The 19,319-nt window shown below is 42.4% G+C and overlaps 1 protein-coding gene across 1 annotated transcript in view; it reads left to right on the top strand.

The window, feature by feature from the left end:
- Positions 1-1,719: 1,719 nt before the first annotated feature.
- Positions 1,720-19,319, top strand: part of MDFIC2 (MyoD family inhibitor domain containing 2) — a gene marked incomplete at its 3' end in the record, with an annotated part of 40,316 nt that continues 22,716 nt past the window's right edge. The window contains exons 1-2 of the mRNA XM_080996105.1: positions 1,720-1,806; positions 2,658-2,748. Coding sequence (XP_080852231.1) covers positions 2,658-2,748 — 91 coding nt within the window. The 5' untranslated portion in view covers positions 1,720-1,806. The remainder of the gene's footprint in view (positions 1,807-2,657; positions 2,749-19,319) is intronic.

Below are 19,319 nucleotides of genomic sequence, written 5' to 3' on the forward strand. Positions count from 1 at the left end.
AATAGTTTTTTGTAAGCAGCCAAACATTATTATAACTGGAACCTGTTAAGTCTCATTTAATTTTCAGCTTTAATTTTTTATTTTTAAATCATTTATTTATTTATTCATTCATTGAATTTATATACCTCCTTATACCCAGGGGTCTCAGGGCAGTTCACAGAATAAAGCCCCTAGCCAATTTACCTACATCCATAAGATGAACCACGATTGGCTAGATTTCTATGCAGTTGTTCAGTAGGAAGTAAACCTACTGCTGGCTTCCAGTTTTCTGTCCAGAGTGCAATAGGTATGGGTTGAATATGCTAATTGGATTTAATAGAGCCGAGCCAAAAGGCTTTTTGTTTGGATAATTCTTGAAATGCAAAAGGTGCGCTTTCAACCTCCACAACTCCAATATTGTCTATTATTATTATTTTGTCAAAGGTGCAGAGACTAGAAAGAAGTGAGAGGAGAGAAGCACCACAAAGCTAGTTTTTAAGGCCACTTGTGCAGCCCCCTAAACTAGCCCACAGAATTCAGGAAAGTCCTTGAGCTGTGGGGGTAAAAGAACCATCCCATCTGCAACCATTGAGAAGCTCTCCAACCAGACTGCTTAGATGGACGCTCTGTAAGCCCCTTCCTGCTCATGTGACTGACAATGGTTCCATCCAAGCCTCACACCCATCTGCCTTCTTGAGCAGTTGGGCTGCCTTTCTTAGAAACAAACTCCAGCTGCTTCGGTAAACTCAAACATGAACAGCTTTATTGAAGTATAGTAGACAGGGAACCCTGCTTTCTTCTAGGCTGGAGAAACCCAGCCAGATGGGCAGGGTATTATTATTATTATTATTATTATTATTATTATTATTAGCCCCCAAGCCCACATTGGCTTCCTCCTCCCACACACGTCTACAGGAAGTTCCCCTTTCAAGCACTTCCTCTCAAAACAGGAACTAACTGTATACACACCTTTAGTCATACTGGCTGCATGGAAGGCTTGCAGATAATCCAGGTCCAGCCTTGATTTCAATAGTGTCGTGCAAATATACAACAGCTTGATACTTGACTTGATCAGGACCTTTGTTTTTCAGATAGCTGTTCAAAGAAATACCAACCATTTCATTTACTTTTATTTTTTACTTTGTGAAAACAGGAGCTTCCAGATGTTGCTGAACAGGAGCCTCCAGATGTTGCTGAACCATGACCCCCCAACAGCATGGTCAATAGTCAGGGGTGATGGGAAGTGTAGTCCAGCATTCTCAAGGAGGGCCACAGCTTCCATGAGTGGTCAACAACGTTCAGATTGGGCACAGCTGATCACGTGTCTCTTCCTTTATACAGAATCACTGCCAGATGAATTGCAGTTTTTGGTCTGTACCGTTCTTAGCGTTGTTATGTAGTTTCTTCAAAAACCCAACTTTTTAACTAGAAAAGATTATTATTTTTTAAAAAATCATTTTAGCACTAAGTTGGCTGATTCTGGCTGCAAGTCAAATCTGACACTACACAGCAGAGGAAAGAGAGACTGCCGTGCTCATCTTTTTAGTTTTGTCAGTGTAAGGGAATGCTGGACATTACACAACCTGGGAGGCTGCAGACTGAGCAAAGGCTCCTGGACCTCATTATCTTCACCTCTTTTGCTTGGAATGTACAAGTAATCCTATGGCAATGGTTGAGCTAATTGGACTCTGAGAGGATGAAAATCAATTAGAAGAAGACTGGACAGCCCAGTGTTATTGTTTTTTTCCTAGCTATCCGTGGAAGTAAACTACAACAGGAAATCCAGATAATACTCAGCAGGCTAATGTACACACATAACACTCCCAGGTACTGTAATTTTTCATGCTTTGGGGGCTGGTGATTTTCATTAGGAGAGATAAATGGCTGGGGATGGTAGCAAAGAAAATTTTGGTTACACTTTAGCTGAACTTCTCTTTATTGATATTTATTTGTGAGCAGCTTAATAGCTTGCTTTATTGCTGTTTAGAATCACATTAAGCAGGCAGAGGGGTACATCCTACCCAAGCACGGCATATCTGTGCGCTGTAATTTACTCGTAAGTATTATTAATACATCTCAACGTGAAATTGATAGGAGTGCCATCGAAGAACGCATGTAATATTAATAAAGCGCTGCGAAAAGGCATATTGGTTTAATGCAAGAGATGTTACAGCATACAGCATCTTTAGAAAAATAAGGGGAAATGTGCTTTATTTAACATGGCACAAATTTCTTAGTATATAAATATAGAGAATGGGAAAAACCCACCCAAAGCTAAATTCTTTTAAGGCTGAAGTCCTGTATGCACATATCTGAAAGTCAGTCCCATTGAACTCATTGGAACTTACTTCTGAGTAGACATGCAGAAATAAGGTTGTGCTGTACAGCTGCCATCCTAAACACAGTTGCTAGGGAGGAGACTATACTGAACTAAGTGCGACATACTTACTTCTAAGTAGACACGATTAGGATTACACTGCACATTGCATGGATTACAGTGGGATATAATTAAGTCTTTAGTCCTATACCTGCATACCGAAGAATAAGCACCACAGAGCTCAATGAGACTTTTGAGTAGAGAAATCTTTGAGGCATAAAGTGTTTTAACTTTGCAGGGATTGTTTCCACCATGTTCAAACTTCAAACTTACTGATACTATCTTACTTCCTACCACGTAGATGTCAGAAGCAGAGATAGACAAAGCGAAAATTAGAACAACACCGAGCTTTGAAAATGACCAGCAAAATACTTCAACGTTGTTGAAAGAAGGTGAGTTGTACTGTTTATCACTGGAAATACTTCCTAATAACAGTAATATTCCACAACAGAGTCTAATTCAACAGTGGTTAACTCCTAACTCCACAGCAGTGGCAAGTGCATTTTGATTATTCTGGGGCTTGGCCTAAAGTTTAGAGAGTCCTGTTTTTCAGTAATCAAATTTTTCATCCTGAGTAAAAAAAATAAAAATCTAAGGAAAGTTTCAGGTGCCCCATTGGAAGTGGGCCTAGTTTCTAGATATAGTGATATAAATGTTAGCCATAGGTGCCATCCGTCAGTCAAAATGAATTTTTGAAGCATCTGACATAAAGTAAGGATGCAGGAAAGAGAAATGGTATCTGCGAAATTATGCTTGGCAAAAGTTTATGGCTGGAATGCAAATAATGACATTAAAAGATTTAATGGAAGATGGATGCACGTCTTGGTGGCATTTGGTTTGCTGTTGCTCAGATTCATTTGAAAAATACATTAGAATTAGAAGGAGCAAAGGAGAAGAACATGTTTTGTCTCAAAAATACGCAATGTTTCGACATAGCTGCATGTTGTTCTCACATCTGCATGATAATGGAAACAACAGAGTTTTAAACTGTGGCTGCCAAAAGACTAACACATTTAGTCTGAGAGGATGACAGCGCTATCCTAGTTGTAAACTGCAGGCAGCAGCATTGAACGTCCATGGTGCACATAGTATGAAAACGTCTTTTGTCTATGAAAAGTAATGCCACAATGTATTTATTTATTTCCAGTATGCAGGGCCGGATTTAGGTTTGATGAGGCCCTAAGCTACTGAAGGTAATGGGGCCCTTTATATAGCAGGCGGGGGCCATTACTTACATCATTGGAGCCTACACAACATGAAACACTGTTGCTGTATGTAGGTTTTATTTTTATTTTTTATCTTATATTTTGGAAATGTACACCTAGGTGTTTTTTTCCTTTGAAATTTTTTTGGGGCCCCCAAGAGAGTTTAGCTTATATGTAAATCCGGCACTGCCAGAATGTATAGACTGCCTTTCACCGTAGACAAAGTCTCGTCTTCAAAATGCCACAGGTCTCTCTTGTTTTTGCTACAGGGCCATTAGCGCAATTACTCCTGTGCAATAGGTATACTAACTAAGAGAGCAACTCCCATTATCTTTGCTACTGGAGGGGGAATAGCATTTGGTAGAGGGGCCTGCCCACCGGCAGGGGACTCCACCACTGTAGGGGCTTTCACTGTGCCAATGGGAAGTGCAGCCCATGGGAATCTGCTGCTGATGGTGCCCCAAAACAGGCCAGTAAGGTTATAATATTGAACTAAGACCTGGGAGACCAGGGTTCAGATCTCCACTCAGCCATAAAGCTCACCAAGTAACCTTTGGTCAGCCATTGTTTGCCAGCCTAACCTACCACACAGGTTGTTGTGGAGGTGTAGAACCACGTATGCCACCTTGAACTCCTTTGAACTGTTGGTCCCCCACCCTTGATGAATGTATTAGCATTGCAGATCAGAGTGGTCATCAGTAACACATAGCTGTTTTCAGTTTGCTCAGTTTGTAACATGAAATGTGCAGTGTACCACCTCTGGGTACCAGAGTTTCTTACCTGGAAGGTTTTCCTGGATGCCTACAGAGGCTGATTTGGGCTTATTGGTCTTGAAACACATATGACTTGTTTTAGGAACATACTGAATAAGTGATTGGTCCATCCGGCTCTTCAGGGTTTCAGATAGGGGATGTATCTAGGCCTACAAAGAGATGCTGGCGATTGGACCTGGGACTATCTGCATAAATGGCAGATGCTCCACCTCTAAGCTTTGGCTGTTCCCATAGTTCTGTGGTGTGATGGGAAAGGGAGATGTAGTTCTGGCTTCTCTATAGGCAGCAAGCTACCAGTCATCAATGTGAAGGCAGGGATAGAACCAGACGATTTGGGGCACTGGGTGTGTTAGGAAGCAACTAGCAGAAAGATGAACAGGATTCCCCTCTCTGCTGCCCCAATGTTTTATTAATGATTTTTATGTTTATTTATTTGTGCTCCGCACCACTTAAAAATATTAGTTTTCAGGTCTCTCAGCAAAAAGAGTGAGTTGCATAGTAGAACCTGATCCTGTCTGCAAAAGCAAGAAAGCAGTATGTTCTTTCAGCATCCAATTTTAAAGGAAAGTTATTTTTATTCCTGGTTTTGTATTGATTACTTGTGCCTTCTAAAAACAACAGCCGTGAACCACACAGTGGAAGAAAGATGCCATAAAGATATGGCGTAGTAGCTCTCTTTATATAGTGCCTTGCGCCCTCAGAGCTTCCAAAACATTTTGCAAAATAATACGTTATGTGCTGCGAGTGCCATCATTGTGTGCACTAGTAAGAGGTTGTGATCTTTATAATGTATCCATTAAGTGTTTATTGGCTATAAGGTCATAGCCCGCTTCATTCGTGGAGGAAATGCTGAGCCGAAGACAGAGCCATGCACTTTTTGAGGAGGTTGTTTGATATTTGATTCCAGTAGCATCAGCCCCTGGAAGAAGAAGGAGAAGGAGAAGGAGAAGGAGAAGGAGAAGGAGAAGGAGAAGGAGAAGGAGAAGGAGAGGGATAGGAGCCACAAATGTAGGACACGATCCAGCCAAGGTTAAGCCCTTTGAATTCCCATCGGCACAAGCTGCTGTTGCTGGAAGAGCAGATTTTAAATGGGGGAAATTATAGAGACTAGGTGTTTTGCAGTCCGTCTCCTAACAAAGCATTGGCATGTGTTATTCCAGGAGCAAGCAAAGTGTTCCCTTCCAGATGCTGTAGGAATACAACTACCATAAACCCCAGCTACCACAACCAATGGCCAGGGATTATGGAGGTTATAGTCCACCCACACATGGAAGGCACCCCTGTGCTATTTTAAAGGAGGGCATGCAGTAGAAAATTTAGGAGGACCAGTAGTGTTGGGATTTTTACATATGAACACCAGACGCCATCTTATCATTGGTCCATCTAGCTCAATAAGACAATGACTCTTTCCCAGCCGTACGGGGAGATTCTGGGAATTGAACCTGTTACTTTCTACATGCGATGTAGATGCTCTGCCACTGAGCTATGACCCTTCCTGACAAAATGTGGTGACCTGTGGACGCTGTTGGAGCTTTTTGGAAAGTATGTGTGTGCATGCAGCCAGTCATTCAGAGGAAAGAGCCAGGTCTTTTCCCCATTTTAAACCATGTTGCTTTTTTAGTTAACTGAAGTTTGGAGCAGAGATGTATTTTAGCAAAAGATTGCTAGTGGCAGAGTTACTTATTCATGGGGGCATCAGGTAAAATATTTAAAACACAAGTTGTGTAACCTTAGGTGACTCCTCTCCACTTTAAAGAGCAGGGCAAAATGTGACCGAAAAGTGATGATGCCAATCCCAGAGGGCTAAAATCTCTGGAAGATGCCTTGTCAGCTTCGGGCCTATGATCAAGTGAATTAATCAATGCAACCCTTCCTTTAAGTTGTAAAAAAGCAGATTTAAAGACTCCCTTCCAGTGGGCACAGAGTCTATCAAATGTAGCATACTTCCAGCTTGCTGCTATTAATTGCAGTTTTATAAGCTGAGTGGCTCTTGAACTCTGCAATGCAATCTCCTGGGAAGGGAAGGATTTCAAATGCACTCAGAGAAACAATGTTACAGTAACTAGGGAGGTGTAGGAAATGCTTCTGTTAGGACAGCACCAGCCAGCCAGCTGTGCTGCCCATCCTGATAACTTCCCAATACTGGTTGTCTATTTTAAATAATGTTTCATTCTTAAAACTCTTTTGACTCCATCTAACTCTCACTGACTCCTGCCCACCTAGCAGTTTGAAAGCACGTCAAAGAGCAAGTAGATAAATAGGTACCGCTCCGGCGGGCAGGTAAACAGCGTTTCCGTGTGCTGCTCTGGTTCGCCAGAAGTGGCTTAATCATGCTGGCCACATGACCCGGAAGCTGCACACCGGCTCCTTTGGCCAATAAAGCAAGAAGAACGCTGCAACTGGTCAGGGGTCCCTTTACCTTTACCTTTAACTCTCACTGAACAACTCAGGAATTACTGCATGGGTAGGGAACCGTCAGGACTCTCCCCAGGCTGCACTTTCTCCTCAGCCACCTCTTTTGTGCTTTTGCATGGCTGGAACATGCATGGGATGTGAGGAATTCAAATATGCTATTATTTATGTGATTGGAGAACATTTAGCTTGGCAAATCTACGTCTGATGAAGCAACATATAAACTGCTACCAGAAAATCAAAATAACAATAATCTTACCTTCTGAAAATGTCAAGTAATGCTAAATAACAACAACAACGACAACTTCAAGTACTTGGCAATCATTTTTAATGATTTCTAAGCAATTTTGCACACAATTTATTTACCAAGCAAAACTAAATTATATTAATCTGACCAAAATATCTTTCCTAAGTCATGTTACAACCTCATCGCACCCCTCCATTTGGGAATTTGAAAGTTGAATAATTCAACATGGCCTACTGTCACATGCCCCCTAAATTTGTTCTGGGCTTCTCCCCAATCACCTTGAGCAGATTGGTGGAGGGTGGGAGCGCATGGGCGTATGGGAAGCAGAGACAAAGCAGAAGTTCTGTTGCACAAATGGAAATCCCTACACTTGCTTTGTTGGTTATACTGCCCATAGGTTCTTGTGTTTCCTTTTTCTTTCCGTTTCCCAGGCTCTGAGCCAAACTACATCCGATGCTAAATTTGTCTCCTTTGTGTGTGTGTGTAGTTTTTTTAGAAATGCAAAAAGGCCACCGTAGTGCCTCCACCCTCCCCACTCCTGATCAGGTTCAGTGCTCCAGGGTACAGGTGGGGATATGGCCAGCCCACTTGCCATGGTCCCTATGAAAATCTTCCAGACCCTGGGACCAGACTCCCCTTCTTTGTGGCTAGGAACCAGTGGGAGAGGGGATTCCCCTCGGGGCCAGCCCTACTGGGAACACTTCTGCAAGGAGTGCGCATGGCCACTACCCCTCTGGCCCAAAGACAACTCAAGTCTTCCCCGCTCCATAGGAACAAGCCTCTGCTAGCAATGACTGGGCCCTTTTTAAATGATAGGCATTACGTAGTGATACACATCTCAGCTACTGAGATGGAGCTGTAGCTCCTATATAAGGCTCAGTCCTGACATGTACTGCTTCTGAAGCAACATCTGGGCTCTCTTCTCATGCCTGAGCCTTGCATGGAGCTGTCCAGTGTGCTTTTCACTGGCCTTGCCTCATCTCAGCTTGCATCAAAACACCATCTAAGCTCCCATTTGCAAAAACATTTGGCCCTTTCCAAATCTTTAACCTTCCTTAGTCATCTTGCCATTTCCAGCAGAACAAGGAACCAGAGGAGGCCTGAAATAACTAACCTTCCCAGTAGAATATTTCTGTTACAACTGAGGATTTCACACAGGTTCCCTGATAATACCTGTTACAACTTTTTTTAAATGATAGGCTTGGATAGTAAGATATGGGAGGAAGTTTGGAGAAGGAAATTTTCTCCTCCCACCCACATTGTGAAAGATTCTTCACATGCATGGCAATAGCGGTTGGGATGACGCTTAACTGACCTCCCATCACCAGCATTGCTGAGGCCTACTGGGAGGAGCCAGGGACGCGAGTGGTGCTGTGGTCTAAACCACTGAGCCTCTTGGGTTTGCCAATCAGAAGGTTGGTGGTTCGAATACCCACAGTGGGGTGAGCTCCCATTGCTCTGTCCCAGCTCCTGCTAACCTAGCAGTTTGAAAGCACACCAGTGCAAGGAGATAAATAGGTACCACTGTGGTGGGAAGGTAAAAGGCTTTTCCGTGTGCTCTGGTGTCCACCAAGGTGTTCCATTGTGCCAGAAGCAGTTTAGTCCTGCTGGCCACATGACCTGGGAAGCCGTCTGTGGACAAACGCCGGCTCCCTCGGCCTGAAAAGCGAGATGAGTGCTGCAACCCCATAGTTGCCTTTGATTGGACTTCACCGTCCAGGGGTTGTTTACCTTTTACCTTACTGTAAGGAAGATGGGGAGGTCAGAGTGGCGACAATGCCACTGACTGCTACTGTACTCCAACACAGCTGCACCCCGTTCCACATCGTTCAGGAGACACTTTTAGGAGGCTTGGGGGGCAGGGAAGGAGATTAAAAACATCTCTCTGTACACTTATCAAGCTGTAGTACTTAGAAGATGATACACTGCAACTAAGTGAAGGATCAACCAACATTTACAGACACAGTATTTTCAAAATTGGCAGAGATGAGGCTTAAAAGTTGCCTTTTTTCTTTTCAGGATGGGAAATTGGTATGAAATAGACCACACACCACTATGGGAGCAATGTGTGATTCAAAGCTGCAGATGCTACTATTGTTGTTGTTATTTTGTCACTTTTGACGTGGAAGCATCCCAAAGCAACTTGTGATCTAAGAAGAGAAACAGCAAGTAAACAAATATAGGGACAAAAGTAAAAGAAGAACCTGAAATTGACACACACACACACACACAGAGAGAGAGAGAGAGAGAGAGAGAGAGAGAGAGAGAGCTCTAACCCATTTCACTAAAAGACAAGGGAAGTAGTAGTTGGGTGTTTTGGGCTTCTCTGGCCAATTTTTTTTCTTAAAGGCCTCATGGCTGACAATGCATCTTTGTACTAATTACTAGCGCAAATTAGACTTCACTTCAGCTTTGCTGGAAAATCCCTGCAAGCAGTTTGAATAGGAAGGGGAACACTTTCTTTCGACGTTGATGGAATGGCTCAGGTGCCAAGTTTCTTCTGCTAGATTCCAGAGATTACTTAGTGGAGACAGGAACACAATTTAGCAGTGTTGCCGCATCTATAATTAAGAGGTAAATTTGTAGCCTGGCTTCTTATATTATTTAATCATGAATTACTCTCTAGACTATAAATAATAAAGATGATATTAATCTCTTACCATTAAAACAAATCAGTCTGAAATAAAACTCCTGTGTGTTTGTGTTGTGTGAGAGTGAACTTTTGCATGAGACTCCGACTCTGACTCAGTCCAAATCTAACCAAACACAGGTGAGGTTGCACCATCATGCCCACCACAGGGTGACGGTAAATAAAACTTACTTCTCTGGCACCGTTGCACCTGCAAGTAGCCGTCCAGCAGAGCTTTTTTCAGTGGTACATGGCCTTTTGTCATCTAGCTAAAAGAGCATTGTTCTGACACCCTGGGAGGCCTACTGTAACAACTTTGTGAGGCATAAAACCACTCAGATTCAGACAGAGCTGGATGTCACAGTTAGAGCTAGCCATATGGCTGAATGGGTGGGTCCAGGGAGGGACTGAATGGAGAAGAGGGAGCTACCATCTGTCTTGAATGAGGCAGTGGTGTGTCCTCTCCTTAAGATGACTTCCCAGGATATTAACAACAACTTCTTCTTCTTCTTCTTCTTCTTCTTCTTCTTCTTCTTCTTCTTCTTCTTCTTCTTCCATATAACCTGCCCACTTCACTGGGTTACACCAGCCACTCTGGGTGACTTCCAATAAAATATAAAGGGATAAAACAAAACATCAAACCACACTGAAATGTGGCTGCTCGTAAGGGAATGCAGCTGATAAATGTTCCCTGCCCCTGCACTGCAGAGAACCATAGCTGTACTTTTGCCCAAAGTTGGGGGACAGCCTATCGAGTACAGTACAGTTCACTGTTGTTGTGCAAAGCCCGCCTGTGCTTATAATTTGGCAGCAACTGGAGTCCTGGCTTGACTTATGCACTGCTTTCCATATATTCCTGCCTGGGCTTTGTAATACGCTTTATACCGGAGAACATTTCATTCACAAAATAGGTGCAGCAGTAGAACCACAACCCAGGAGTGCACACTTTCTCACAGGCCGCTAGGAGCCATGCCCCAGAGGGGACCTCTGGTAGGGCTGTGATGCACTAGTTTTTAACCATCATATCTTAAAGTACAACCATGTAAAAATAAATAAAGTTGAAAACTAAGCAGTGGTTTTCCAGTATGACGCAGCAGCATTACTTGAATTAGGCCAATTTACCACTTATGATAGCAGTAATGGGACTAAAAGCCAATAAAAGTGGTCTGTTCGTTCAGAGATTGGCTTTTATGGCTTACTCCAAATATTATCAAGCGAATCAAAAGCTGTCATCATAGTGTCTAAAAAGCCTTCATACCTTGTAAGCAAACAGTGTGACTTTGACAAATAATCATTAATATGCCTGCGTGACGCCAAAGCCAAGAAGAAGGAATAAAGGGAAAACCTGATATTTCACTTTACGTAAGTCATTAAAATAATTTTAACTAGATTTCAAATGAAACAGTTTTATGCGTAAAGTGACTTAATTTGTACCTTTCCCATTGTATATAATACTCAGACAGTGGAAAATGTCTGGGTCCCAGAGCAAAAAAATGGGTACTTCGATATCCCTTATAGTATCGCTGCCAATTCTGGAAAATGCAGCAGGCACTATTGACAGAGCCCTTTCACAGTGACAATGCAGCATAAACAATATTAATGCATGAAGTTTTGTACCTTGCAGATAGTGGCTGCGACAGGAGGAATTGCAGGCACACCCCTTCCTCTTTGCTGGTTAGGGACAGCAATGTCTTCCCCCAATACCCTTCCTCTGCTTATTTTTCCAAGTACCTACATTCTTCATTCTTCCTTCCCTATTAAGGATGGCAAGATGTGTCCATTTTCATTCCTTCAGTTCCCCCTCCCCTTCACACACACTTCATCCCTTCCCTTCTCAAGTTTTGGAGGTTTCACCAGTCAGCTTGGTTTTGTTTCAGTTTGAGGGGGACTGCTGTGGAATTTAGGAATCTTAGGAAGTCTCTGATCTGCCCCCAAATGTCCTGTTAATGGTACAATTTGACTCGGAAATGTGAGCACTTTTGCCAGTTCCCTCCAATTAGCCTTAATATATATATATATATATATATATATATATATATATATATATACACACACACACACACACACATTTTCAAAAACAAGCAATTAGCCTTGTAATTCAGGATATGCAGAGAGCCGATGCACTCTTCTAAAATACGGCCACTTCTCTTTCCATTGTTCCACTGCGCATTACTTTCCTCAGATTTCTCCATCAGCCGAAGTTTTGACACTAATGTAATACTTGAAAATATTTTCCATTTTCCATATTGATATTTTTGACCCCTGTGCTCTGCATTTATTAATGGCAAGTTCCCTTCCTCAAGACATTGTGATAATGGACTGAGAGATATATGCTTGTTATCCTTAAAAGAACTGCCAACTTTAATGGATGAGAAAAATCTGAAAATGAGGGGTTTGGAGTTTGGCAACACAACCTTTTTCAGAGTTTCATTGCCCCCCTCCCCACTTTCCCAAATCGTTTGGTTGACGCTAACTTCAAACATTGCTATAGGGAGGGAAGGAGAACTTTCAGCTCCAGGTGTTGCAAGACTCCAGTTCCTGTCATGCCTGAGCTGGCTGTGACCTGGATCTGGCAGCCATTGTAATTTCCCACAATGCCATGGACTGGCACTATGCCAAGGGCATAGTTTAGAAATGTAAATGGCTGACACAAACACCAGATACTAGATTGGCTTCAAGGCAAATCCCAATACTGGTAGAACTGGCTGGGATTTGGGGGCCTAGTAGTCACCAGAGGCTGGTACTGAGAGTGGGCTCCATAGCTGTGCGAGCTCAGAATGGGATAATACCATCTTTGGTTCCCTGAGCTCATTGGACGGAGGGAGACCTACAGATGTATGAAAAACATTGTCCTAAAGAAGCTAATTTTAAGTACATGCACATGATCCTATATATGTTTGCTGTTTCCTCTTTTAGCTGCTTATTCATATTATAATTTGCTAGAATATAAGAAGCTTTACAAATAAATAATGGCAGCAAGTGATTAAGGAAGCAGTTTGAACCAGGTCCCCACCAATGCCATGTACACATGTTCTCTCCTTCCTTTCTCTCCAACAAATAGATGTTTTAAGTAGTTTTAATAGTATCCCTTTAATATTGCCATCAAAATTCACCAGAGTTCAAGAGCAGAGCAAATTTACATCTGTTTAAATAATGGACTTGACATTGATATTACATCACAGCTATTTTAAATATAATCATTCTTCATAACACCACCTTCCATGTCACTGCTCGCAAAGAAAGGGCTTGATCCTGCTTCCATCAAAGTCAACAGCAAATCCCCCCCTTTCGCTTCATCAAGAAAGGGATTGAGCACTAAATGTGAGATGCAAAACTGGCCTTGCGTTGACTCTTTGGGCTTGACATTGTTCACTGATGCACTCAGTGATGTTAATTCCCTCCACTTCAAGAATTACTGGATGGATTTCTATGCTTTGTATTATTTAGCCATTGAATCAAATGATCACTATGGTCTTTCTTCCGTCCGTAAAAACACGCGAAGCCACATATATTATTGAGATTCTCTGGAGAGGAAAGGCTAATCGAGTGCAGAGCTTTGTGTTTGCTGGACTTGGGGTGGATTATTCTGGTGCCGTTCCGATGCCCTGTTTCCTGGACTGCCTCTCGCTTCAGACTTGGCAGCAGCAGAAATAAAGGCATGACACCAAGTCCATGGAGCAGAAGCAACAGCAGAGGCAGCTGCAAACATGTGGGGTGGGAGCCATAGAAGAGTGGTGCAAAACTCTATTCACACAGTGAAGCTTTCTTCTTTCCTCCGTCCTGAGCACCTGCAGATGAGCTGAGGGGCAAGGGAGACTCTAGTCTAGGGGAATGGGGAAATCAGAATGATTTAACAGGGCTGTCTTGCACAAGCACAAGTGCCTGTTTGTACATGCAAGGCATCTTTGAGACCAAGTCAGTGGCAGCAGGAACAGGGTTTTCCAGAAGCACAGATGCTTCTTCTGTCCACTCCTGGCTTTTTGCTGCTCTCCTTCTCCCGGCTGTTCTGAAGTCTTCAGCAGGGTTATTATCAACACACAGGAAGCAGAAACTTGAGAATCCTGTTTTACTCACCATTCCTAGGTTGCCCCTTTTCTAAGATGTAGAGCTTGTTGCTATGAATCACACGGAGAGTTCACATAGGCTGTGATTCAGAGAAGTCAGTTGTGTGCAAGAGAACTGTGCTTGTTGAGTGAGGGGGATGTAGGAGTGAAAATACAGACATTTCTATGTGCGTACATGATTTCCTTTGTTTCTTCAGATGCATTGAATCATAGAATTGTAGAGTTGGAAGAGATCCTGAGGATCATCTAGTCAAACCCTTTACAATGCAGGGATCTCATGTAAATGACTTTTGAATTGCAACCAAGAGTAAGAATTGAAGGGCCACCACTTAGTGCCTAAACATCTGAAGAAGCACCAGCATTCCAGCAGGTAGGAGCTCTGTCCGGAAACCCGGAGAGCTCCTGCCAGTTTGTGTAGACAATACTGAGCCAGAAGGACCAAGAGCCTGACTCAGTATAAAGCTTCTCCTTATGTTTCTTGTTTCTCAACTTGATTATACTGAGGAGGGGGGGGGGAGGAAATCATGCCAAAGGCTCATTCAGATTTCTAAGAAGGGGTGGCGATACCTGACTGTTAAGCAGCATGTCTTAAAATGTGCACCCTAGTCTCTCACACTTTGCTCTTTTTAATATGGAAAAAAAATTCAGTAGCTGGCACTGATGAACTGAGATTACCAATTTTGCACATGATGTTTTAGAATTTATTTCCATTCCTCCATCAGAAACACCTGGTCTTGTGCTTATTTAGGAAACCATTTAGCTTGGATGGGGGCAGGGAATGTCTCAAGTGCTCGAATGGAATGGAATGGTGGTTATCAGAATAAAGGATGTGAGGTACCTTGCTCTCTGTGCTGGGTTGGTGATTTTGTTGCACCTGTGGTTTGTTCTTTTTGCCATTATTTGGAAAAGTAATCAGGCAGGCACCACCAGTCCCTGTTTATGACTTTGGCTCCATGCAAACTAATCCAGTTATAGGACCCCAAAATGTTGTTTTTCTCAGTCTGGAATCATTCTCCACTGGATACTTTCAGTCCAGGTTGGTTCTAGATTTTGATGTCCACATGGATAGGTGTGGTTAATACACATTTGAAAACCCTTCCCTGATTAGGTAATCCACACCTTTTTCTCCCTGCGCATGTTGCAGGTGAATGAAGAAGGAAGTGGCGATTGTGATCTTGGTAGACGCCCACCCACAACACCATTGGGCAGGTGTGGAGACCTGACAGGACCATCTGCTTTCAAATGGACACATTATGGAGTAATGCAGAACCAATCTGCTGTCTGCTTTCATTTTTGAAATAAAACGAGCTTCTTATGAAGCACTTTCAGGGGCAAAATAATACGCAGTGGCTCTAGATTGTATATATAGAAAAATCAGCCTCCGTTGATTCTAGAACAAAACGAGCATATGCAGCCATCAGCACCCCACAGTATTCAAGTCAGCCACTAGTTTAGAACCATTCTGGCTCAATTCATTCTGTGCTTGCAAAGACATTTCTATTTTCTGAGGCATTTGGCTAGATGTTTCGTTGTTCTCGTGATATAAATTTGTGATATAAATTTGATTTATTGTTGTGCTGGCTAGGTTTTTTTTTAAAAAAGATTGTTTTATTTTATTACGTGTTATATATTTTTATGTTATATCCTGCTCTGGCATTGATTCTAATGAAGAGCAGGTGATAAATTACCAAAAAAAGGCAAGTAAATAATAAATTATAGCAAACTAAAATTACAAAACTGACATTATGCGTATGTACTATGCAGGTAAACATGAAAATGAAGGCAATTTAGTCAAGTGACTGACTGCTTTCACTCTTGGAAATAACCTTTAAGTTGATTAATTGCGGGGGGGGGGGGGGAGAGAGAGACTAAGCTTTTAAGGGATACTCTTCTGGTACATTGTGCACAGAAGGAAGAAACCCAAAAGTTAAAAGATTCACACCTGTATAAAATTTCTAGTGGAATGGAAGACTTCGGGCTTGATGACATGTGGTGTTACTGAAGGGATTAAATACTAGCCATGTGTAGTGGGAGATGATTGTCTCCAAGAATGCAGCATACAAGGAGAAGAGAATGTAAGACTACAATAAGAATTTGGATAGATCAGGCAAAAAACTCATGCCCTCCCTGGCCCACAGATGACTGATTGTGGTGCTCCGGTAGATGGAGAGATTGGGCAATGGTCAGGAATTCAGAGAGTTGTAGTCTAAAACACCTGGAAGTTAGGGAAGGCAGACCTAACCGCTTGCCTATGGCCATTAGTTACTTCTCTGGATGTTGCCAGCCTGTCTGTTTTTTAATCTGTTCTTGCTCCTGGTCTGCCAGATCCTTGACTGCTGCTCTGGAACTTAACCATGTCTAGTTTTGACTGCAAACTTGCTTCCAGTCCATCTGAGCCTTGATTGCTGTTGTGGAACTTCTGCCCATCTGAGACCATACACCTGCTTATAGCCCCTTTGGACTGGCAGCCAGCTCTCTCTGGATCTTGGAATCCCAATTCCTGGAATCCTGTAAAGACTTGATACCCATAATCACATCCCACCCCCCTTCCTAGCACAGCTACTTTCACCCTCCATCTAAAAGGTTTCCCTCGAAAAGTGAAGGATCCTCAAGAGTAACTTTTGCTGCAGTACAAGTAGCTATGACCAGATGGGAAAAAAATATGTGGGCATACCTTTGCGTCAACCCATAGTCATATCCTGAAGATTATACCCTGACTATCGCATCATATTCAGCCCATATCCTCTTTCTCTTATTCTTCTCACATCCATCAATTTTTGATTTAGAACAACATTATTTGTGCAAATAGGGTCCAATGACAAACATGCCGTAGAAAAAAATGTCGACACTACCAATCCTCCCACTACTTTTTAGATTACAAAATGTCACTGTGATGGCATTGCTAGCAGAAATAAAACACTTGGTAAATATAGTGTTAATCTTTTCTTCCTTAAATGAATCATTTTAAAAAGCTATTAAACTAAAGAGAATGAGCATAGTTTTCTAGTAATGACTTCTCTTCTTCAGAATGAAATTGGTAAAAACCCTGATTGCAGATCTATATCCCAAAAGGCCTAGGAGTTTGAGGGACTAGCTGGCTGGCGGGAGGTGATGATCTATGCTATACTGTATATCTAAGCGCCGCATCCTTATATACTTGCTATATTTACAGATATGGTTGTATATGTATCTTTATTTAAAATCTCATCAGGTTTCTTCACCCCCCCTTCTCATTCTGATGCTTAAAAACAATGTTCTCTCCTTTTCTTCATATATACTTTGATATATGTATATACACACATATATGCTAAATATAAGTACAATTTTATTCATAAGCTCACATAATGATTCAGGCTGTGATTGTTAATAAAAATGCATTTCTAACCATCAAATTTGAGTCTATTATTCTAAGTTAATTGCATTTGCCCTAAAGAGACTTGAAACTGGCTGTCAGCCTATTTGTGTCAGTTTCATTTTATTCATCAGTCAATCTTGTCTTTTCTTTTCCTTTTCTTTTTTTACATCCCATATATTGATCAAATAGATTTGTTAGCATGCCTGTGCAGCTTTGGGGTGGGGGGTGGGGGGAGAAAGTTTATGTTATCCATCAGGTTTATTTGATTACTGTATTACTTTGCATATTATCTTAATTGATATTTCAGTAGCAAATAAATGCCCTTTTTGATGGTCCCATAAGATTCCTATTAAATATAAATCACCTTACCTGTGACTTGGATGTGGATACAGTGAAAGGGAAAAGCACACGCAACACATAAAATATATTACATTCATCCTGCGCTGTTTCTGCAGGTTAAAGAATAACAAGCTTGTGCTCTAATTTGTGGCACAGAAGTTTAGTTCTTGCCAGTTGGTTACAGAGAATAAAAATATGAAGTAGTCCATATGTAACCTTTAATTAAAGCTCTGTAACCAATTAACTAATTCTTAATTTTCCCAGCTGAAGCGTTCTTTATATCTAAAATGCTAACATACAGCGGTAACCCTTTCTCTGTTCTGAATTTCTTATGAACGCACCATTAGTAAAAATCGTAACAGGAAATAATGTTGGTGTAAAGAATATCAAATGTTGTTTCTACTGAACTTAGAAACATAGAAAAGAACCACTTCACACAAAGTGGCATGGAGCCTAACTTCTCCTCCATGAATTTTCCTGTGCCCCTTCCCCAATTTCTGGGAGTTGGAAATGGAAACACTTGGGAATTATGTGGGATGTATTGGTCTGAAGATGGAGAGAAGAATTGACACCACTTGCCCCCCCCCCCCAACCATTGCATGAATGGAAGAAAAAAAACCCTAGGGTTCAAGCCTTTTTATCAGGACCTGGGGCAGACACAAATTGCTCTCTTTGAACAAAAACAACAAAAATCCTTCCATTTTTCAATAGTACACATAAGATGTTTCATATGCCTCCCTAAAATGGTGGCTTTATTTACTGAATTTGGAGAGGACTCTTCATAGCGATCCCAGGGCACTTTCCAATGTTACAAAATATTCAACCACGTTAATTTTAAAATAAATAAATAAAACACAGTGGAGAACACCCACTCACCACTGTGCAGCAGCCCAAGCCCACCAGCACTTCAGTGACAACTGCACCCGTCCCTGCCCCAGTCGAAAGGCCTGGGGTTGTTGGTATGGAAGAGGTGCCCAACCTGGTGATAACAGGAGGTAGCTGTAGCCCAGGGAAGTCTGGAGTGAAATTCCATCTAACCACATTCAGTTGAGCATGAAATCCAATCTCTGCAATTGGAAAAGCGTGTTCTCCTTCATGGAGAGCACGTGTTGCGGTGGGGGCCGCCAGGACACTCCAAAGTTGGGGGCGGGCTAATTGATCGTTGGCCACTGATGTGATTGGAGCTTCCCTTGTTGTTGGGAAGAAGTTAATGTTGCTATTTGTTGATTGACAGCCAGAAATGCTAAAACTCCTTGCATGAGGCTAGGGCTTCCTCTTTTCGCCCGTGCATCGGATTGCCCGCCCCCCCTAGAATTAGGGTTGTTCGCTTTGACCTTGCTATGCCTGTCATGGGGTCATCTGCTCTTGGGGCAGGGGCCCGGTAGGAATTTTTTCCATCTGGCTGATTGGCTAGGGCCATTTGGTTTTTGCCTACTGCGTAGCAAATCGTCACAACTTGTAAGGTTGAGGTTAGGCATTGGTTTATGGTTTGGTTGGTTGAGGGGCACGGATTGGCTGTGCCTGCCCCTCTAATGCTGCTGCTGCAGGGGATTCCATTAAAGGAATCAGGGGCTAACTATTGCTTGTCCACCCTGTCAAGGGGGCTTGGGCCATTGCAAGAGCTTCTGGTTGCATTTGGGGAGGGCTGAGAGCAGGTTACCTGCTCCGTCGCTACCCCCAAGTTTATTCCCCTTTTCTGACTTTCACATCGTGCGGAATGTCAGTCTGTCCCCCATGGTGGGGGCAGATAGTCACAACCAATGCCTAAGCAACCACTCACATTTTTGTATTTTAATAAAGTTGTGGCCAAAATTATGCCAAAAACCTTAAACAAAAATTCTGTGTGATGTGTGAGTTATTGGGGTGGCCCTGGGGACCTCGACACGCAACACTGAGCACTCAGGATTCTAATCATGTTCAAAATCTTCCTGCAAGATTT

This window comes from Podarcis pityusensis, assembly GCF_964106645.2.
Source record: "Podarcis pityusensis genome assembly, chromosome: 2".
Taxonomy (NCBI): domain Eukaryota; kingdom Metazoa; phylum Chordata; class Lepidosauria; order Squamata; family Lacertidae; genus Podarcis; species Podarcis pityusensis.